The following is a 22215-nucleotide window of genomic DNA, read 5'->3' as shown; positions in this document are numbered from 1 at the left end:
TGGGTGACCTGACACTGCTATCCTCGGGTCAACTGCCAGGATACCAAGCAATCCAGGAACGGCTGCTCACATTGACACGGCCTGATGGACAAATACATCGTTGCACGAATGTTTACAGCAAGGAGCAGAATGGAAGGATGCTGGGTTCCCCTGGAAGCATGAGATAAACAGCCGCCGCCCAGGAGACACGAGAGTACTCCAACAACACCACCTACACAATTTTACAATGTGTTGCTCAGGCGGCCTTTCCAAACATATGCTCAAACAGAGAAACTCTGCTGCCCTCCCCCCCACCCCATATGCCACATGCAAGATAAATATGGGACTATTTTGTGCTGCTCTTGAAGGAGGGCCAGCCTAACGAGGGAACTCTTGCCAGATCTGAGAGTCACCTTAGACTATCACCTACTTAGACACCTTAGATGAGTGGCACATAAAATTTAATAATTAAATGAAGGAAGCCGCCTGCAACTACATGTGCAATACCGGAAGGGGTTATGCTGGGGAGAGGGACCAAGACCTCCTTTCTTGTGCTTGTGACTCCTCAGAGCTGGGAGGTTGAGCTCTTAAGGCTCTAGGGAAGATCTAGAAATTGGTGAAATCACAATGATACAGTTGGAAGGGGCTTTGGTGGTCTAGTCCAACAGCCTGCCCAAGGCAGGAAACCCGATTCCGTTCTAGACAAATGGTTGTCCAATCTTTTCTTGAAAAGTTCCAGTGATGCAGCACTCACAACTTCTGAAGGCAAACCACTCCTCTGATTATTTGTTCTCACTGTCAGGAAATTCCTCATTTCTGTACTGATTTTTTTCCCCACAGCTTCTTGTCTTGCCCTTAGGAAGGTCATTGCTGGAGATTCCAAATTTTGGAAGCATGGTCTTCTAATTCTTGTCCATGATTTTGAACCTCTGAATAATTAGTGTGCCTCAGAGAGAAGAACCCATCAGTGAACCTCTAGCTTCCATGGTTGCTATGGCCCCACCATTCCTGGGTGGCTTCCTTTTTCCTCCTCTGACAGGAGGCATGGTCCCCCTCATGAGACAGAGAGAGGAAGAAAAGGGGCAATCCTAACTCTATGGCCAGTATGAAAACTCTATGGCAGTTTTCAAGGTGCCTGTGCCTGTGGCTTCCTTAGCCATAGATAAATGCTTAAGTCATATATGATGCTTATGTCTGGAAGAAGCTCTCGGCATCTGTTAAATTTCACCCCCTTCGCAATACCATTAGAGAGAATGATAAAGTCCCATTTTAGCAACTTTCTGAGGATGAGGTTCCCTCCTTTCATAGGAATCTCACACAGTAACTAAGACTACAGGAGAGGTCCTTCTCTCTCAGCCTCCACTGCATTATCTCCACCTCCCCCCCAATATCTAAAGTAGACTTTCCTGGGAAAGTTCTCCTTTTCTCCTTTCGAGTAGCAATTCCTACATAATTGGACATAATTCCTACAATGCCAGACTTAGAAGTGGCTCTTGAGGCAGAGAGGCCAATCCCTGCCCAAGGAAAGAATCAAAATTGGAGCACCCCCAAAGTCGGGAGTCTGCTTGGGCCCGTCGAATAAAGAAACTTCCACTGGCTACTGATTCCCCATCCATCTGTTTTTACTTTTGGTCTCTGGAAACTGCTCCCTGTACTGCTCAAGGTGCTTCCAGATTTCTGACCTGCTCTGCAGGTACCAGCATGTGACGGCCTCGCTCATAAAGCCCTGTCCTTTTAAAAGTCAGAGACAACCACCTGCTCTCCAATAATCAACTGGTCTCTAGAATCTGTTCTGGTTAACAGGTCAAGGTTCCCTCAGCACACCGGAAAACAGTTCTTCTTGCCCTGGAGAAGTGAGTCAAAGTAAATAAGCCTCCCTTAGCCACACCGCTTGGAAGCCGAAATGGTGCTGGTCACCTGGAAGAGCTCCGATCGCTTCTCCCACTCAGAACAGTTGCTTCTCTGACATACCCAGGCCTTTCCTTTCCTTAGTGACCTGGGCTTCTTTCGATCTTTTGAGTGTCGATGCTCAATCCTCCATGACTTTTTCCTTTTTACTCATTGGAATTATGCATTATTTCCCAACTGCACCAGACTCGTTTTTCCATTAGCATCTTCAGCCTTGCTTATTTAACTAAAATCCACATCTTTGCAGTCTAAGATAAAATTAAACATGTTTAATTTTGACTATTAAATGTCTTTAGTTTCCCTTAAGATCAAGGTTTCCAAAGTTTACTTAGCATTCCTGCAACTCTCTGAATAATCTTATCCTTCAAACAGAAAAGCCAAGATGAACAAGGGTTCTCATAAATACTAGATATCCTTTTCCATATCACTTCCAGATTCATGCTTAGTTTTATATATATCCCACCTTTTCATGGAGAATTCAGTAAGATTACTTAACCTTGATCACAATTCCCAGCTTCTTCTAGCCAGGATTCCTTTATAATCTGAACCCAGGTTATCTCCTGGCAGCTGCTAAAAAGGGTCAGGCCAACTGTCCCTCTTCTATAGCAACATCTCTTTTCTCCTCTGGACTTCTCAAGAATTTCACCTCTTCCCAAGTGGAGAGGCAGGGAAAGCCTGGCCTCCCCATCCTTCTTCCTTTGCGACGTGTGGGCGAAGCACTGAAGCCTCTCTATCAACCTGTCACATCAACTGAAGCTGCTCTACAGATGCCTTTGAAGGTAAATCACTTTAAAAGGATCTTCATCATTTAAAAATCTGAGCCAAACAAAAATTTTGCAGGCCTAATTTATGTATTTAGGAACAAAAAGAAAACATAGTGACTTGGAAAAAACAGGTGTGAAAAGGATTAAGGCATCTTAAAATAATCAGATGCTGAACATGAGCTAAAAAGGCTATCAGTGTATTAGCACAAGAATGCTGCTTTCAGATCTGGGCACCATATTTTAAGAAGAATTTTGAGAAATTAGTCAGAGGACTTAAAACCAAGAGCTGAAGAAGATGGGAGTATGTGGCTGAAATGGAGATTAAGAGAAGTCTTCAAAAAAGCAGAAAGTCTGTTATGTCAAAGATGAAGAGAGAAAACTTTTCTATTGCTCTGGAGTTCTGGATGAGAAGCAAGGGGTGGAGACTGCAGAGAAGCAGACGTTGGCTAAACAGCAGGAAACATCTCTAGTAAAGAGAAAGGACTTGGGCAGAGGCGAGAGAGCTGGGACCCTGGAGCAACCACCAGGACAGTGAGGCAAGCAAACAGCCATCCGGAAGCTCTTCTGCCACATTCTCAGCCCCCTGATTCCTTGAAAGGCTGTCGCACTGTGAACTTTGATCACACAGCACCCAAGGCTGGGAGAAGAGCTAATGGGTAGAAATTTATCGGGGAGATCCAAACTGGAAATACATGAATATTTCCTGACTACAGAAGCTACCGAGCAGCGGCCCCACCTGCTCCCGGGATCATGGGAACCTTAAAGCATTTTGGGGGGGATGTTCAGGATTCCTGCCCTTAGCAGGAAGTTGGACTAGAAGGACTCCAAGTCCCTTCCAAACTTAGGATGCTATCAGTCAAGAACTGCCACCAGAATATAGTAAGAATAGAAACATTTGTAAATTGATCAACTGGACACTTGAAAGCCAAGGACCAGCCCCAGATGTCTGGGCCAAGGAAGCACCATCTGCAAAGCTCCAAAGGCCCAGGTCGACCAGGTTTCCAGGGAAAGCTCATGAGGTCCTTGCCTCCCCTGGAGCTGCTATTAGTTACACATCCTGAGCCAATGGCTGAGCTGGAAGGGCCCTCATGGCCTTGCGTGTGCCAAAAGTGCTGGTGGTCCACTGAGTGACCGGAACGCCTAAACATCAGCCTGGCTCCTTCTCTGGAGCTGGAGCTGAATGGCCTACCACACGGGAGTGGGAAGGGAGGATGAACAATTAGCACAGATGCTGACCCTGCCCTGAGAGACAGCAGCAGCAGCTGAACAGGATGGACCACAGCGGAGGGCAATCAGGCAGACCCCAACCCTCTTCCTTCACGGTTAGTCACAGGAATCCCAAAACAAATCCCTAGAAGAGGAAGCATTCTCAAACCAAACACTCCAGAAGGAAGCTTATTAGCCTTGAAGCACAATCGTCAGTAAAGACGAATACACTGGTTGTAGTAATCCGCAAAAACCAATGAAATAAACCAGCTGAATTTTGAAATGCCATAAGATTTTATCATAAAGTCCTCATAAATGTTTTCCCTAAAACTGGGAGGGGGGGGGTTAATAACCCTTCCCCAAACTGAATGTGGCTCTGAGTGTTCAGTTGTTCACCTGATCTACATAACTTAAGATATGCAAATTAGTAGGGGTTTCATACTGTGGATTTTTAAAGTGGTAAGGCACCGGAGTCACCATGTGCAAGTGGGGTAGTCACAGAAATTTGTTTAATAAACAAACTTGCTTTACTTGCCCTGTATAACGTCTTCTGCCTTGTCCTCCCCACCCTATCATAATCCATTTAAGACTTCGGTACAAGAGCAAACCAGCCCCCAAAGTGAGCTGTGTTCAGAACTCCAGATTCATCCTAAACTGCTCCAGATGTTCTCATCTCTTGCTTAGCAGACTTCCTGCTACAAGTCCAGACTGGAGCTAGGAAGATAACAAACCACATACGGTGGTTGGCAGAACCACCAAAGACTGCGGACTTCAATTTGCATCACCCGCTCAGCTTATGGGATCCGGCCCATTTGGTCCCTTTCAAGCGTCATGTAAACGCAGTATCAGTTCAGTCATCAAGTAAGGCATTGGGGGGGGGGGCTACACAGCCAGACCATGGTTACTCCCCCCAGCAAAAGAAGAGCAGGCAAAGCAGCTCAAGGGAACTTCCGGTGAATCCCCTGGCAGAGTCCAACTGCTGGGAATCCTGGGTGGGTCTCAAGAGCTCAATCTCAGCACAACAGAACAGTTATGAGGCCTTCCCTGCATTTTCCATGGGTAGATTCTTGGCCAGGTTTTATTTTACTTAGAATCTATGAAAAGAAACACCATCAAAATACTGATAAATAAAGCAGATTTTACATCTTAAAAATGTTATTTTAAAAGACACTTCAGTGAGAATCCTGGGACTGGAGAAAAACTTCCACGCTGAAAAGCAGCTCAGGGCCATCTTCGCTCCCTTTCTCCCTCTTCTTCGTGTTTTGGGGGTTGTAACTTGGCCACCTGCAGCCACATTGGAAGACAACACTTTTTGAGAAAGGGACCTTCATTTGGAGACCAGGTGAGGCTCCTAAGAAGATGCAGAGAAACCCTCAGAAGCAGTGGTGGGATTCCAAAACTTTTACCACTGGTTTGGTGGGCGTGGCTTGGAGATGCACTTTGTGCATGTGCACATACTTTGCGTGTACACGTGCACCAAACACAAACTTTGCACAGGCAGAGGCGTTCCAACTCACCTCCTGCAAGCCTGCACTCTCCTGGTCGCCTTAGGAGCTGCCGTGCAGCAGCAAAGCAGCTGCACTTGAAAAGAGGGGAATAAAGGTCAGTAGGGGAGCCTGGGCAGGCAGGTGGGCCCAACCGCAGAGCAGTGGAGAGAACTGGTTCTGTCTCTGCTGCTCATCGCTGCTACTGGCTCTGCAGAACTGGGCTGAACCAGTAGCATACCACCACTGCTCAGAAGTGAACTGGAGCAGCCTTAGAGACCCCATGCTGCACTTGTAATCATTTAGCCTGGGCCAAAATTGACCCAGAGTAGCCATTCTGGAGAGGCTGTGGCGGGGCTCTCCAATTACAGCCCACGTTGGACAGCAGAACCTGGCTCCAGCTCCCTGGGCCCCTTTTTTGGCCTGATCTGGGCAGTTTTGAGTAATCCAGGGTAGGAAATACATTGCACCCAGCAGTTCCTCTCGTCTTGTAGGAGGAAACATATAGGTATATTGACCCAGGCATTACATTGATTACTCATGTAAGTTAAGGAAAAATGTATACGTAAAACTTACCTATATGAAAGAAGGGAAAGCCTAGGCCAGAATTTCTGAACCGCCCGCTCCCTCAGAGTTATCCCAGGATGGCCCTGGGCATCCAGCAGAGAACAGCTGGCCAACCTGGGAGGGGCAGCTCTCCGCTCCGGTGGCAGCAAGAGAACTGAGCCCTTCCCAAGGACCAGCCGGCCTGCTTGGCCTGCTGGAGGCCCTCACGCGCCTCACCTCCCGCCCCGGGAAGAGGCATCCACCACTGACCGCTTTGGGTCCTTGCCTTCTTGCCCTCCTGGGCGGAGGGGCCCACAACTCATCAACTGCGCCGGCTGCCGAGGGGCAACAACTCGGGCCAACTGCCCGCTATTGGGGCCTCTCAAGGGAGGCAGTTTGGGGCAGGGAAGAGACGCGCGCGTGCGGGAAAGGGGGCAAGAAGGCCCAGCGCCGAGCCGGAGCAGCAGCCCGCCAGGGCCCCCAGCGCGGTCTCTGCACCGGGCAGCGCGCCAGCAGGCCGCAGCCCCAAAGCCAAGGCGGCGGCGGAGGTCGCGGGAGTCCCCGGCGGAGCCCCTCGCAGGAACAGGGAAGGCAGCGCGGCCTCCCTCGGCCGGCCCAGGGCGCAGATGCTCTGCGGCGAAGGCGACACTGTAGCGCTGCCCCCCACCAGCAAAGGGCCCGGCGGGCGAGCGCGGGGAAGCCCCCAGCGGGGGTCCGGCCCCTCCCAGCCCCCGGCGCCGCCCCAACATCCCCGCTCCCGGCCGCACCTGTGCAGGGCGGGCGGGGGGGCTCCGGCGAGGCGAACCCCCTGGGCCAGGGCGGCGGCGGCGGCGGCGGCGGCGGGAGGGCCCGAGAGCCGTCCCGAGGCCGGGCGCGGCGTCTGCGGCTCCTTCAGGCAAGCGGCAGCCCACCCCCCGCCCGGGTACGAGGGGCTCCGGAGCGCCCCCGGCTCGAGAAGGCGCTGCCCGCGGTGACCAGGGCTCTCTGCCCCGCCCAGCACCGGGAAACGGGACCGGCGCCTCCCCGCAAGCTGCGAGCCGGGCCGCCCCGAAGCCCTGGCTGCGTCGGCCAGAGGGGCGGCGGCGGCAGGGCGAGTCCGGACGGGGGCGCCCAAGACCCGCAGAGCCCGCCGCCCCGCCGCCCGCCACGCTCCCCTCAAGCTGCCCCTCCCCAGAGGCGCCCTCGCTGGCGCGCCGCTCACCTTCATGTCGTTGACGATGGCCTGGAAGAGGCCGCCCAGCGCCCCGCATTCCTTCTCCGCCGCCTCCATGGCCGCCCGCCCGTCCGTCCGCCCGCCCGCCCGCCCGCTTGCTCCGTTCCGCTGCGCTGCTGCGACGCGGCGGGCGAGGCTCTGCGGCGGCGGCGGCGGCGGCGCGCCCGCTCGGTCACTTCCCGGCCGGGGCGGCTGGCGGCGGCGGCGGGGCCGGCGAGGGCGAGGCGCGGGGACGCGGCGGCGGGCCATGGGGGCGGGGCGCCGCTGGGCCGGCAGGGGGCGGCCGCGCGCCTCGGATGCCGGCGCGGGAGGGGGCGCGCTCCGGTCACGTGGGCGGGGAGGGGCGCCCCTCCCCGTCGCGTCTCAGCGGAGCCCCGGCAACTGGCGCGGCGCGCTCGGACTGGCCCGGAGGGTCTGCCGGGCGGGAGGCAGTGGCGCCCATCGCTCTCGCGGAGGGTCTGGCGGGCGAAGGGGCTCCTCCCTCCGGAACGGTTCCCGAGCATCGCTGCCGCTTCGCGCCTCCTGCCCGGCGGCCTCTTACAATGGAAGCCCCCCACCCCTACTCTCCTACCAAGACCCCGGCTCCGGCGCCCCCTCCCCCCGGTCCCTGAGCGACGTCCTGCAGAAGCGGCCGCGCTCGCGCTGCTCCCAACGGGCCACAGAGTCTCCGGGCGCGGGGAGCCTTTCCAGTCCTTTATTTCAAGCTCTCTCCTTCAAGCAACGGGCCGCGGGGTTCGCGGGCCAGCAAGCCGGCCGCGGGGAGACCTGCAGGGGCCGGGCGACACACACGCGGACCAGCGCGCACCTCCAGTCCCCTCCCCCCGAAGTCCGGCCCCGCCACTCCGGGGGCTGCGCGGCTCCGGCCCGACAAGTCCGTGGGGAGCGGAGGGGGCCCGTCCTCGCCCGGATCGTCAGAAGGCGGCCGCCCCCCGGCGCTCCGGCGGCTCCCCCGCCCGCACGGCCCGCTGGTGCCGGCCCTGCAGGTGCTTGCCCTGGACCCGCTCGAAGTGCTGCAGCAGCTCCGCATAGTCGATGGCCGGGCCGACGACCGTCTTCCTGGAGGCCTGGACGGCCTTGGCAGGGTCCCTGCGGAAAGAGGGCGGAGGGTCAGCTGGCACCGGGACCCCTCGCCAGTCTTCAAGCAGGCTCTGCCGAATTGCCACTTGCCGGCCGGCCGCCCACCCCCACCCCCTCCAGCCCAAGCCCAGGGAGGACCGAAGCCAAAGCCAAGCAGGGCCGCAGAACAGGAGGTTGGGGCTCCCGTCCAGCCAGATGGCCCCAGGCCCCACCTCTGAGGGTGGCTGGAAGGGGCCGGGATGGTGGGGTCTCCGGGCCCCCTTCCTCATGAGGAGCCCAGAGTAGGATTTGCAGACAGAGGCAGCCCAGCCCCCCTGCAAAGGGGGGGTTACCCTGGCGCAGCTCTTCCCCTTTGGGACCCTCATTCAGGATGCCAGTGAGGAGGATTATCCCATCTCCCCACCCGGCCCCCAGCAGTCTCCGTTTGTGGGTGGGACTGTTTATTTTGGTTTCCCACAAGGCTCAGGCGAATTTTCTCCTGGTTTTCAAGAGGCTGGGCCTGCCTGACAGCCCTAAGGAAATGGGGCTGACAGAAACCCCCATAATGCGGTTTTAAAAGAGAGGCTGGGCTGACCAATGGCCCCTCCACTCCACAAAGAGGGGGTGCTCTTTGCTGCCCCCCCCATCCTGATTGGGAAGTCTCTTCCCCCTTCTGTGAGCAGAAGCTCCACCCCTCCCACCCCCCCAAATGTGGCCCCTCTGCTTCTGGCCCATTAGGGACCGGATGGCTGCAACGTGCCCTGTGACCCTCTGTCCCTCACCCAGAATGGTGCTTCTATTAGGGCAGGTGGCCGTTCTGGAAGGCCCCAAATCCTCTTCCAGTGGGGCTGGCATGCTGCACTCACCGGGGAAATGGTGGGTGGGAGGAGGGAACCCTGCCCGGAAGGGGAAAGAACCCAAGCCCAAGGCCAGCCCGGCTTCTTCCAAGCTTCCCTGGGAAGGGCCAGGAGGGGAGGGGGGGAGGCTGGCTGGGCAAGGAGCCGCTGCCCCCGGCGGGGATGGTGGGGGCAAATGGCTCGGCAGCTGCTCCCCTGGGGCCAGTTTCCATAACGACAGTCCAAGGGGAATTTTCCACCTTGGGTGCCAAAGGCTTCGACTCTCTGGAGTTACCGGAGATAACTCCATATATTATAGAGTGAGTGAGTGAGTGAGTGAGTGAGTGTGTGTGTGTGTGTGTGTGTGTGTGTGTGTGTGTGTGTATATATATATATATATATATATATATGTTTTCTGAGGTTCTCGCGGGTATTTGTATGTGGATCTTTGGTTGTTCGGGTTTTCTCCCGCGTAAGATTCGAATCTTACGCGGGAGAAAACCCGAACAACCAATGATCCATATATATATATATATGTATGTATATGTATATATATGTATACATATGTATATATGTATATAAGTTAATAAATACATAAGTACACGGAGATAGACGGAGCTGGGACCAGCTGGGCAAGAGCTGAGATGCCGTCTCCCAGGAGCCTTCTGCTCACTTTTGCACCCAGCTGCCTGCCAGACCCATCCTGGGAGTCCAAAAAGCAGCTGAGGCGCTCCAAGAAGGGCCTGGTGGGGCCTTGGCTTGGAAGATGCCCGAGGGCCCTTCAAGGGGGTGGGGGCCATGCCCTCTGCAAGGGCTGCAGGGTCACAGGGCAGGTGGGGAAGCCCTTAGAGGTGCTGAGGAGGCACTTTGCCTGCGCTGAATAAGAGCGTGGTTACTTTGGGCACGGCTCCGTTTGTCCAGAAAGCACCCCAAAGGCTAAAGAGGGTGCAGTCTTGGAAGAGAGCAGGTGGCTGGAGGTAGCCAGGCCTTCCAAGGCGGGGAACAGGCCACTTCCTTCCTCGGGAGGGCTCCCCATTCAGCCCCTGCTGCCCCTTTGGAAAGTGGGGAGGGGAGAGCTTTGGTCAGGGCATCCCAGATTTGGCCCAGGTGCAACTTACACTGTTTGCATGAGTTCCGGGTTGGGGACGCACTGCAGCCGGTGGGAAAGGAGCTGGAAAGCGTTGCTCTGGGGCAGGAGCATCAGCAGCCCGTAGAGAGCCTTGAGGAGGTACGGGTTGCTTTTCACATCCAGCAGCTGCAGGCGGAGATCTGGAAGAAAGCCAGGGCTGCCATGACCCAGGTGGCCAGGCCAGAGGCTGCAGCCAGGAGGTCGGAGCTGCTTCTGAAACCTGGAATCCAGTGACAAGGAGCCAGCTGGTAGGTGGGCTACTAAAAAAAAGGGCCGCTTGAGCCCAAGGCCTGGCAGAGTCCGAGCGCAGGAGGGCATCAGCCCACCCTGGGTCAAGGCCCAGGAAGCGGAAGGGAAGGGGAGCATTTGGGTGGGAGAGCCAGCAGGACGAGAAGACTTGCGGGGGCGGGGGGGGCAGAGCCAGGACAGAGCTCCTAAGGAACCCCCTTCTAGACCAGGCGCAGGAGAGCGCTAAGGACAAACTGGAGTTAACGACAGCCACAGAATGGGTGCTTTATAGCCGAAAAAGCATTTTTAGCCCTCACATTTTAGCCCTCACAAAATGTTGCACAACCACCACAGCCCTGCTGTCACAGGACACGATCATGCTTGGCAACTGTTTGCATTTCAATCCAGTTTCCCCAGACTGAATCACACACTCACAGCTCCCGTGGAAACCTGTTCCTGGACCAGGAGTCGCTTCCAGTTTGGATTACTGCGATGCACTCTCGATAGGGCTGCCCTTGAAGACTACTCAGAAACTACAATTGGTCCAGAATTTGGCAGCGTGCACAGTTCAGGGTGTCCCAGTTCTGTGTGAACTGCATTGGTTCCCAGTTTCTTTTGGTTGGCATCTGAGAGGCCACTTATTCTCTTCAAAGCCTCACAGGACACAGAACCAGGTTATCTGTGGGGCTGCCCCTCTCTATGGACATCTGCCTGCCCCACCAGATCAAATAGGCTCCTAGTCCCCTCTCTTAAAAGCTGCCATGGTCTGGTGACCAGGAAGCCCTACGGAAGACTTTCCCCCCACGCCGGTTTAGGGTGAGAGTGATGAGGTGAATTTGCTATGGGCTGCAAGTGAAAGTTTACCGATGGTGCCTGGCTTTGATTTGGTTTTAATACTTGTAGTTTTAACATTTTCTGTTGTACACAGAGATTTTTAATCTGTTGCTTTTGGATTGCCCAGTGCTGGTTCAAGATGGGTGCCTATATAAGTTAATACATAAGTACATGAAGACACACAGGCTGCCACAACACTTAACATATTGCAAAAAGGATCAGAGAGGAAGAAAACTCACAGGTAAAGATCGGGCATTCAATCAACTGGACCAACTTGTCAACCTCAATCAGGAAATCGACTGTAACCTCCAGGTCTCCACTGGATCAGCAGTCAAGGCATTTAAACACAAACAGGCTCCCCAGGCAGTTTCAAGGCTCACACAGAGGGTTCCACTGCAGGGGAGCCCCCAAATCCAGCATGGCTCTTTATGAGTAACCTTCAAAAGGGGGGGGGGGGTGATCCATAGAAAACAGGTGTGGGAAGAAAGAATTGGGGTGTTCTTGAAAGCCCCCTGCCCCAACTGAAAATGGCAGCAAATCACCAGAAAGCAGGGGCTCCTGTAGCAATAGCTCTTAGATTTATATACCACGTCGTAGTGCTTCACAGCCCTCTCTAAGCTGTTTACCAAGTCAGCCTCTTGCTCCCAACCACCTGGGTCCTCATTTTACCCATCTTGGAAGGATGGAAGGCTGAGTCAACCTTGAGCCTGGTGAGAGTCGAACTGCCAAACTGCAGTCAGTCAGCAGAAGTAGCCTGCAGTCCTCCATTCTAACCACTGCAGCTCTCATTGTAGCTGCCCTCATCTGAAGAACACAAGGCGCAGGCAATGATCTGCATCTAGCATAGCACGACAGAGGTTTATTCCTGAAACTGCATTGCTAAGTTTCTGAAATCTTGCATCTTTTCAAGAACGTTAAGCCACGCATCCTCAGGGTAGGACGACGACAGGAGTGGGGAGCCATTTCCACAGAGGGTTTGCAAAGAAATGCAGCCTGCCTCAATGCCCTGAGACCTGCCCGTCAGTCTGGCTGAAGAACCACTGGACAGAAAAGCTCCTGCTGGCGTCCACTGCTCCTGCAAAAACTCCTGCAGGGAGTGAATCAAAGGGCTCTGGAGTGCCAATCTGAAATAGAAACTGCCCTCAGTTGGCCTTCTGCCAAATCCTCTGACTCCTGGTCATCGGGACCTCCAGGCCGGGGGTCTCACTTCCCTGAATCACCTACAGTGGTCCATGAAAGTTCCTCTCCTGGTGGAATGAGGCCCTAGGCAAGCACTGGAGGAAGCAGCCGCCCTTGTGGGGGGGAGAAAAGCAAGCCTCCCAGCCCCCTTCCTTCCCGACGCTTCCCATGGAAGCCTTTTCTACCCCTCCTCCAAAGGCAGAGCCCCCTCCTCTCCACCCCGAGAAGCATCCTGAGGCAGGGAGCCATGCAGACCCCTGGAAGGATACAACTTCTGGATGAGGTCGTAGGCGTGCTTGTAATTCTGAGTGAGGAAGCACAGCGAGACGGTGGTGACTGGATTGTGGCACCAGGAGCGGTAGAGGCAGCAGAAGAGGTTGCGGCTTTCCTGGGGAAACAAGGGGGGGAAAAGTCACTTGCAGCTCAAGTCTACTTGGTTTTGTGTTTTCTGAACGTTTCAGTCCCAAATGGAATAAACAGCTTGCCAGACAAAGTGGAGGGCGAAACAGTGTAGAAAAAGGCACAGGGGGGGTTATGTAGATTCACACTTTTAACACTTCCATAAACTGATACCGAAACAGAATTGAGCAAATGTTTACCTTCAAAACTGTGAAAACTGTAGGAAGGAAAAAGAAAAATTGCCCAGCAGCGAAGGCATCCGTCTCTGCCAGGGAATTAGCCGCCCGGTTGGGCGCCTGGCCTGCTGGGCTCTGTCAGCCTGGCTGAAGGGCAGCCGCGCAGAAGAAGCCGCCCAGGGCCACAAGCCCAGAGGGGGTCTGTGACAGTGGCACAACACTCCCCATTGCAAAGACGGGCCCCTTGCTGGCCACTCCCCAGGTGCCCCCTGCAGGGCCTTCTCCTCAACGCCCTTCTCCGGGAGATTCCTGGGACCGAAAGGGTGGGAGACGGGTAGGATTGGAGGGAAGCAATTTTCACTGCTGACCTCGGCTTAGGTTGGTCCAAATCGGACTCGCTCAGGGTTCATGGAGGAGACTGTGGGCCCAAGAGGCTCCTTGGCCGGGCAGAATGAGCTTCTGGCTGTGGAAACGCTCGTGCCCCCTCCCTCCCTCCCTCCCACAGCACAATCTGGGGGCGTGGGGGGGGGGAAACGCACCTCTCCATTTGAAGACGGGGGTGCCACCTAGGAAGCCAAGCTTGGAGGGCTGGGAGGGAGCCCAGGAGAGCCTGCCTCCAACCTACCGGGCTCTTCAGATCCTTGAGCTGGTTCCTCAGCTGGAAGAGCTCAGAAGACGTCAGGAGGATGGTGTTGAGGGTGTGGACCATGGTGGAAGCGAAGCGGAGGTCCTCCTCCCGCAGGAGGATGTCTGCCATGGAGTGGAAGATGTTCTCTGCGTTCAAGAGGAGGCAGAGCTGCCTGCGCGACACCAAGCAACACAGCGCCCAGCTTGAAAGGCTGCAGCGCAGAGGGAGGGCGCCCTGCAACCTCCCCCTCCCCCGAGATGGCCCAGGGAAGCACAAGGCAGGGGGCTCCTTTGCACCCGGTGTGCAGGCGTGTGTCTTCAAGAGCCCCTTCCTGCTTTTGCCCCTCTGGCTGGGAATTGCCCTGAAGCCTCATTCAGGAGAATCCCCCTCGGGCCCTTCCTGAGCCTCCCCTCTGGGACGCCCCACGGCTGCTGCCACCTTGCAGTTCTCCCACCTGCCCTCCTTGCATGTGCTCCAAAGGGAGCAAAGGCGGCCAATCGGGAGGAAAACCAGCCTGGCAGAACCACCACCCCCCCCCCCCGCACCATTAACGGCCTCCCCGGCTCCTCCTGGCCTTGTGTGGGGTGCACGGCCCCCTCGGAGAAAAGGAAAAGGTGCCCAGGGAGGGAAATCCGGGGCGGGGTCCCTGGATGGCTCACTCCAAGCCCTCCTCCGATGATGTTTGTCAAGAGGCAGCCAAGGCTTTCTTTGGGGGAGGGGGCCATTCCTGGGCAGGCTCCCTATCCTGCTGCTCTCCAGAGGCTGAAGAGAGGGGGCTCTGCACTCCCTAACCTCAAGGGCAGCCAGGAAAGGGGTCTCCTCTGTCAGATCTCCCCGAGCCCTTGGCCCAGGCCCTCACCAGAGGCCCTCACTCTTGCCTTCCACCAAGCCCCAATGACAGAGAAGCCCTCCCTCCCTCCCTCGATCAGCAACACAAGAGACTGGACAGCCATTTGTCCAATATAGTACAAGGTCTCCCGCTTGAGCAGGGGGTTGGTCTAGAAAACCTCCAAGGTCCCTCCCAACTCTGTTATTTTGTTCATGGGCGATGTTAATCCCCGGGCGATGTTGAAAACCAAGACAAAAGGGGCAAGGAAAACACCCCAGAAGAACTATACATCCATAATCCAAAAAACGTTGACGACACACCCTGCTCAGAATGGAGCAAACTTATTCAGATGCCCTCCTGGCAGCCTGAGCTGTTCTTCCCATCATCCTTTCCATATACCAACCACTTGAAATCCCCAAACTGAGACCAGAAACATGGCCAGTCATGAATGAACACCCCTCACCATCCTTTCTGGCCTCCTTTCTCCCTCTGTGCTCATGCAGTTGGGTGGAACAGTCTATGGTCAATTGGGAAAGGCAAAGCGTCTCTTGGCAGTCACCTACTACAGCACCAAGCCTCCTCAGATGCCTCCTCCCAGTGCCAATCTGGGGCCCGGCTGAACCTGGCAATGATGCCCAAACCTCTTGGACCTCACCAGTCGTTGCTTGAACCAAACCTCTGGAACCGTCCCAGTTTTCTCTCAGCCCTGGTCAAAATCTGCTAGGCATGAATGTAAACTTTGTTTTCACAGGAATTACTGCCTTTTCTTTAATGTCTTTTTAAGAGATGGGGGGAATCGGAGACCAAACTCGGTTTAATGTTTGATTCTAATTCCTGAGTGTTTTTTAAATTTGCTACCATTCATTTCCATTAAGAAACCTGCGATGACCCAGGGTGGGATACAAAAGCAACAAAGTCACAAAAACAGGTGAAGTCCCTTTAATTCCTTCAGCTTGCCTTCAAAGGTCCAATTATCATTGACTGGAGAGAAAACTCCCCCACAAACAGTTGTGAAAAGGAAGAACTTCCGTTCAAACTCCAGATACATATAAATTAGAAATAGGAAAAAACAACACAAACCACAATCAAGCAATTAATGAGACAAGGCAGGATAAGGGCTTGAAGATGTCCACAGATGTCGAAATACACACCCTGGGAAGGACGCCAAAACTCAGATAAGAACTGACAGACTGGAAATATTTCCACACTTTGCTTCCAGCATTGGGCCATGCACAGTTTGTCCTTTTAAACAGTCCTCACAGCTGTAGCCCATGAAGGGGATCAAGGCCCTTTCCTCCCCTGTAGACCACACCATTCAGGTTTCTCCCTTATCTGCTCCTCCCTGCGTGCCCTAGGATGAAGAGGGGATGGGCCTGGTCTTCTCTGAATGCCCAGCCTGCCTGTGCCCTTCCCAAGTTTCCTCCACAACCTCCAGAGCCACACTCCCTGTCAGCTGTTCCTCCTCTCTCTCCGAATCAGATTCTAACAGGGCATGACTAAACCTCTAACTTCTCAGAGCTCACCTCTGGTGACCAGAGTTGCCTCTGAGGGGACCACCCTATATTTTCGAACCAAGTCATATTTTATTGTGACCAAAGAGCAGTGCAGAATAAACAATGAGATCCTGTGATGCCAGGTGGGAGCCCAAAGACCAGCCTAGAAACCAGGAGGCGGTGAGTTCTATTCCATCCCTAGGTTCAAAGGTAGCTGGCGGTTGCTGCGCTCCCCCTCGGTCCTAGGAGGAAAGAAGCAACAAACACCCCCGGGGCTCCAAGTGGGGGGCAAGAGAAGGACCAGGCTCATCCTGGCAGTGGCCAAGAGCAAGACTGACTGGAGGACCACAAACAAGGGGAGGAAGGGCAAGCACACAAGCTGCCCTCAGATAATCAAGACTGCCACAAGGACAGGAGAACCACTTTCATAGAATATACAAAAGGCAAACCAACCTAAGTAGAAATAAGACAAAAAAAGAACGGATAAATGTAAAACCGTTTTAAAATTATCTTGGATGAATGATACTAAGCATTCTGAGGAGAGAAAGTCATTCCAACCTTTTGTGGGGGGCCAGTATCTTCCCCATCTTATATCTGACACACCAGAGGACGAACAAGGTAGTCGCTGGGATCAACCGGGTGGCCCACCAGGGCTGACGACCCGTGGGGGGGGGGGGCTGATGGAGCCCCTGTAAAGCCCCGCGGGTGTCCAGGCTTTGTTCCTAAGAGAAGTGATCTCAAGCGGAGGCAGACTCGGGACTCCCAGGCAGCCACAAGGCTTTCGGGGAGGGAGGTGAGTTTCAGCTGCCAGATGTGTATCTGGTCCTCCAAATTGCCTCCTCCTGGCTGACAGGTGAGACTTTCAGAGGAGGAGACCCCAGGCAAGCAGTAGCCACACTGGTCTAAATCGAATTTGCTGGAAATTCAGCTGCTTTTTCTTCTCCTGTTTCTCAGCAGGTAATCTCTATAGCTGGACCCCTTGTTTTGGCCCAATGGGGACCCCAGACCCAAGCCAATCTAGGATGAGGTTAGTCCGCCAAAGAATGACATCTCTCCAGTGTTTGTGGAGATGAACTGAAAACAGGGCCTGGAAGACAATTAATTTGGAAAAGGCCAGAGGAATTTACCTCAGGATAATTCCAGATTTCAAAATGGTCAGCTGCTGAAGAGCATTCCAAAACACAGGCATATAATTTTAGCAAATGCTGGCAATTTTTTCCCTTCCTTGAGGACCAAACAGTACTTGTGCCACTTGATGGTCAGGAGGTTGTTCTTTCTGGCCCCATCTCCAGAAAAGGACCAGAGCCCAGAGCCTATCATGCAGCTGGCAGAAGGCTCCAATCATGGCAACCCATGAAGGACAAACTATTCAGAGGCAGGAGAAGGCGTAGCCTGGGCTCACCTGATAATGAAAGCTCCCCGGATCTCCAGCAGCTTCCGCTCACTGCTGAACCTCTTGAGTAAGTTGATCATGAACTGGTAGAAGTAGGAATTCATGGTGGGAGTAGAGGGAGAGCACCCCATGCTCTTGGCCCCTGGAAGGAAAACAGAGGAGGAGGAATGGAGACCCCGCCTGTTCTGCAGACAACAAAGGAATTTGCAGAGCATTGTCAGTGAGGGCTCCTGAACCGAAGGAGTCTGTTCCCCCTGCAGGTCCTCGGTAGAAGGAAAAAATGGTCAAATGTTTCTGGAGTTCCTGCAACAAGTGAGCCAGGCACGTCCTTCTGAGGATGCAGAGACAACCCTGCCCAACACAATATCTCAGAGAAGCTGGCTGAGGAGACAATTATTCACTTGTCACAATAAATATTTTCAATAGTTTATTTTAAAAGCTCATCTGAATGTCTAGCAGTTCCATGAGAAGTTGACAATGGAAATCTCCTGGCAAGACAAAACATCTTGTTTAATTGCTCAGAACTAACCTCCCAAAATCCATCACCAGATTGTTTCCCAAAGAAACTGGATAAACAGGACAAACAGTCCCAAGGCCAGGCCTGCACACAGCTTTCCTTCACTGCCCCTTTTGGCCCCATTTAAGGGAAGGACCACCTCCCTTTGATGTGAATCTGAAAAAATTTCCCAGAGGTGCTTCTCATTTTCTGGATCTCTCTAATTTTCTCTCACAGGCTCCCAAACCAGGTTGTTCTTCACCCGGTGAGGACTTTGTCCCAGAAATCCTCCCCATTGCCAAGACTTCTGTAGGCTGAATTGCCTATCTGAAGATTGAAAGCCTTGGTTCATTTCATCTAATGCTTCTTCATGAGCATTAATGGTTGGAAAAGACAGATAAGTGCAGTCAAACATGGAAAAATATCCTTTCCTATCTAGGTATACAGACGGCCATGAACGCCAGAATGAACTGAGAGAACCTCCAGCAGAGTCACCCACAAGGGCCAGGCATGGTTTAGGTTGGACAATGGAGCAGAACTGCCTGGTGCCAGAGAATACGCTCAGCAGACTTTTGCTCCAAAACAGGAATTTAGAGTCTGCTCAGATCTTCAGGGAAGAAAGGGCTCCTTGCAAAATGACAACCTTTTGTAAAACCCAACAGCCAAACATACTATATGTAGCTGAATTCTTTATTGGCCAAGTGTGATTGGACACACAAGGAATTTGTCTTTGGTGCATATACTCTCAGTGTACAAAAAGGAACAAAATACATTCATCAAGAATCATAAAACAACACTTAGTCATAGTCATAGGTTATTAATAAGCAATCAAATCATACTAGGAAAGAAATAAAAGGCTGGTCACCACCCACCCAGCTCAATTTCAAGCCCCGCCCCCCACCTGCAATGGTCAACTCAATGGAGGCTTCCAGACCAACCACCGCCTCTTCCGTGCTACCACAAGGGCAAGGCAGCCTCAGCGGACTTCCCAGCCCTATGGGGCAGTCTTCGCAGAACTAACAGCCTTGCAGTACCCTCTCCTGGCATCCCTCAGCTACTTTTTACAGAGACCACTCTTCACTTTGTCCGGCTCCGGTTTGGCATGCAGGGACAAGGCCAAGCAGTTGGCTTTAAGATGAGGTGAAGAGAAAGCCAAGATTTTGATTCCATTACAATACCATTGGCACAAAAGAAATCCTGTCCTTACAAGCATCACAATGCATCCTGGAAAGGCCTTGCTCCGTTCCCCGAAACCCCCAGCAGCAAAACCCGCCAGGAGAACCTCGCATCTGAAGCAGAAGGCTTTGCTCTTCCACCAAAAGTTGAGAAGCAACTTTTATCCATACATGGCCACCCTTGGAATGAGAAGCCAAAGGCCAGGGCTGCTCAGAACCTGCTCCCTTTGCCAGGGAGCGGCTGGCGATGAAGCACTTACCGGAGGAGGAGAAAGCTTGGCTACTTTTGCCTGAAGTGGGTACAGGCAAGTCCAGTTGTTCCAACCGGAGCCCGGGGCCCTCCTGCAGCCCTTGGCCTTCCATCTGGCCAGCCGGGGAGGAGGCAATCTCTGCCAAGACTTCAAGGTCCTTGAGAATAACCTGAGATCAGCAAGAGAGAAAATGGCTGATAGAGGCCACCAGGAAATGGGCAGCCAAGTCTTGCAAGGGCATCTGCAGGGAATTTGGTCCTCTTGACCCTGAGGAAGTGGGCAGGTCTCTTGCAGCCCCCCCCCTTAAATCTTGCCCCTCTGGTTGGTTAAGGCTGCCAAGGAGGGGACCTGTGATTGGTCAGGGCAGTTGTTAATAATTGAGGGATGTTAATAATTGAGGGAGAGCGTGGTTCCTTAAGGGCAATTTTTTGTCTAAGTCTCCAACTGCCCACTTTTGGAGAAGGTTGAGGAGAAAACTGTCACGTGGGAGCTGCAGAGGATCCTGAAGGGGATTATTTGGACCGCTTTCAATCAGGGTTCAGGCTGGGTTCCAGGACCGAGATCATGCTCTTAGGTGATCTCTGGCATGAGTGGGATGGGGATAATGGGCCACCTATGCGCCAGTGGTGGGATTCAAATTTTTATACTACCAGTTTTGAGGGTGTGGCTTGGTGGACATGGTTGGGGAAGGATTTTGTAAAATCTCCCGTCAGAGGTGGGATTTGCCGATTCTCCGAACTACTCAAAATTTCGGCTACCAGTTCTCCAGAACTGGTCAGAACCTACTGAATGCCACCTCTGCTATGCACTTCTTGGTCTCTCTCAAGAGCCTTTGAGGTCATCAATCATGGGATCCTTCTGGGCCAGCATGGAGAGTTGGAGGTGGGCAACAATGTGTTGTGTTGGTTTTGCTCCATCTTTTGGGTTGGCTCCAATCCAGTGGTGGGATTCAAATATTTTTACCACTGGTTTGGTGGGTGTGGCTTGGTGGGTGCGCTTTGCGTGCGTGCACAACTTTGTGTGCGTGCATGCAGCAAACACGAAATTTGTGCAGGCGCAGAGGCGTTCTAACTCACCTCCTGCAAGCCTGCATGATCCCGGTTGCTTCAGCAGCTGCCGTGTAGCACTCTTACGTGCCGCGCAAAGCAGCTGCGCTTCAAATCCAGAGGATAAAGGTGAGTCTGGGAGCCCAGGCGGGCAGGGGGGCCCAACAGTAGAGTGGTGGAGAGAGCCGCTGTTCCGCTGCTACCGGCTCGGTAGAACTGGGCCAAACCAGTAGTATACCACCGCTGGTCCTATCAGTGTTGATGGGGGAGGGAAAGAGCCAGCCCAAGGGCCCTATTTTGTGAGGGGCTCCAGGGCTCAGGGCTCTCTTCTCTGTTTAAAATCTGCATAGCACCACTGGGTGAAGTGACCTGATGGATTGGTGTGGGCTATCATCAATATGCTGACAACGCCACCTTTTATCTCTGAGTTGTGTGAGTGATGCTGTGGATTCCTGTCCTAGTGCCTGGAGGGTCTGGATGGGGTGCAATAGGTTTGGACTCCAACCGTCAGCCTGGGCATGATCACTTCCTTTCAAACTTTCTGCCAGCTGCCATGGAAATGGGGGAAACTGGGTATTTGGAAGGAGAAGTGTGCAGGAAGTGAAACTGGAATCTCTGAGAAGCGATGGAGAGGCCTGGACTCAGAGAGGCCAGCTTGGGTTGTTTAATATCTTCAAGGCCAACCGTCCTGGGATTGGCATGAGAGATACACCTGGACCAGAGACATTCCCAAAACATCTTCTTGGCCAATGATTGAACTCTGGCTGCCTGGCTACTGAGGGGCTGGGCTCTGGGGTTAGTTTCAATGTATTATAATTTATTTCTTTGCACACCTTGCCCGACTTTTGTTGCAATCAGTTCTTTCCTAGTAAAAGTACTACTTTTTCTCTGAATCTATGGAGTCAAGGGTTTTCTTTCCTAGGAATTGAGCCGAGGCAGTCCTGAACACCAACCAAGCAAGATTGAGCAGTTTTGGAATTTGGGCCTTCTGGTGACAACATTTTTCTACTATTGTGTTGGGGAAAACCAGGTTGGTAACAAGCAGCAAGCAATTAGCCCTGAATCATTGTGCAGCCACAATGATTCAAGATCCATGGCTGACCTATCCTAAGCTCCATCCTGTCTGTCCCCAGGAGAAGGCAGGCAGTCTGGGTGTCAGGATACCAGCGATCGCCCTAATTAAATTATAAGCCTCGGGCCAAACTTCAAAAAACTTCAATGCTGTAAGGCCTTTGCACACCTTAATTGCACCAGTTACTGGATCGGAGGCTTTACTCATAGTTCCTCATGCTCTTGTGACCCCTCATCTGGATTACTACGACACATTCTACATGAGACTGCCCTTGAAGAGCAGAGCTTGATGTGGTGCAGAATGTGACGGCAAGAAGAATAGATGTTCAAAGCACATAGCACCACGGTACTACATTGGCTTCCAGTGTGCTTCTGGGTACAATCCAAGGTGCTTGTCACCTTTAAAGCCCTTCCTCCCTTGGGACTTGGAAGAGCCGGTCATGTGCCTGAGCCCGAGTTTCTTAAGGAACCCATTCTTTGGCTATATTAACATCCCTAGTAATAGTTTCACTTGGCAAGCATATATATTTATTTTGTATTGCTTTACTTGTGTTGTATTTATGATGTACCCCACCCAAGTCACATGTTGAGAAGGATGGAATGAAATAAAATAAAAATAAACAAATGCAGCAATTAGTTGATTGTTTACATCAAATTTAAAGCTTATGCGTGAAGGTGTCATTTTGTGGAAGAATATTGAGTAAGGACTGGAAAGAAACACAAATAATTCAGCAAGAAAATAAACAAATGCAAAGCACAATAATTACTATTTTAGGGGCTGACCCCCAAGGCCACTGCAATGCTTCCTGTTTGAGTGGACTGGTGACATTTCTTGGGGGAAACTCAGACCACCTAGAACACAAATCAGGGTTGAACAAATCAACCCAGAAAGCTCA

The 22215-nt window shown here is 53.0% G+C and overlaps 2 protein-coding genes across 4 annotated transcripts in view; both read right to left on the bottom strand.

Annotated features, from left to right (window-relative positions):
- Positions 1 to 7354, bottom strand: part of MTSS2 (MTSS I-BAR domain containing 2) — a 67317-nt gene extending 59963 nt beyond the window's left edge. For 2 of the 3 annotated variants that reach the window (XM_026714338.2, XM_026714339.2), the window contains exon 1: positions 7089 to 7164. In XM_026714338.2, coding sequence (XP_026570123.1) covers positions 7089 to 7157 — 69 coding nt within the window. In that variant the 5' untranslated portion in view covers positions 7158 to 7164. Of the gene's footprint in view, positions 1 to 7088 lie in introns of all 3 variants that reach the window. The other variant, XM_087940274.1, reaches the window with a different exon arrangement.
- Positions 7355 to 7780: 426 nt separating this feature from the next.
- Positions 7781 to 22215, bottom strand: part of VAC14 (VAC14 component of PIKFYVE complex) — a 38703-nt gene continuing 24268 nt past the window's right edge. The window contains exons 13-19 of the mRNA XM_087940252.1: positions 19212 to 19371; positions 17290 to 17422; positions 13563 to 13737; positions 12632 to 12750; positions 11423 to 11502; positions 10111 to 10261; positions 7781 to 8186 (exon numbers count right to left, since the gene is read on the bottom strand). Coding sequence (XP_087796378.1) covers positions 8012 to 8186; positions 10111 to 10261; positions 11423 to 11502; positions 12632 to 12750; positions 13563 to 13737; positions 17290 to 17422; positions 19212 to 19371 — 993 coding nt within the window. The 3' untranslated portion in view covers positions 7781 to 8011. The remainder of the gene's footprint in view (positions 8187 to 10110; positions 10262 to 11422; positions 11503 to 12631; positions 12751 to 13562; positions 13738 to 17289; positions 17423 to 19211; positions 19372 to 22215) is intronic.

Source organism: Pseudonaja textilis, chromosome 11 (assembly GCF_049901715.1).
Source record: "Pseudonaja textilis isolate UNSWEBS1 chromosome 11, rPseTex1.2, whole genome shotgun sequence".
NCBI lineage: Eukaryota > Metazoa > Chordata > Lepidosauria > Squamata > Elapidae > Pseudonaja > Pseudonaja textilis.
Note: the sequence above shows the minus strand (reverse complement) of the source record. Positions and strands in the feature narration are given on the sequence as shown.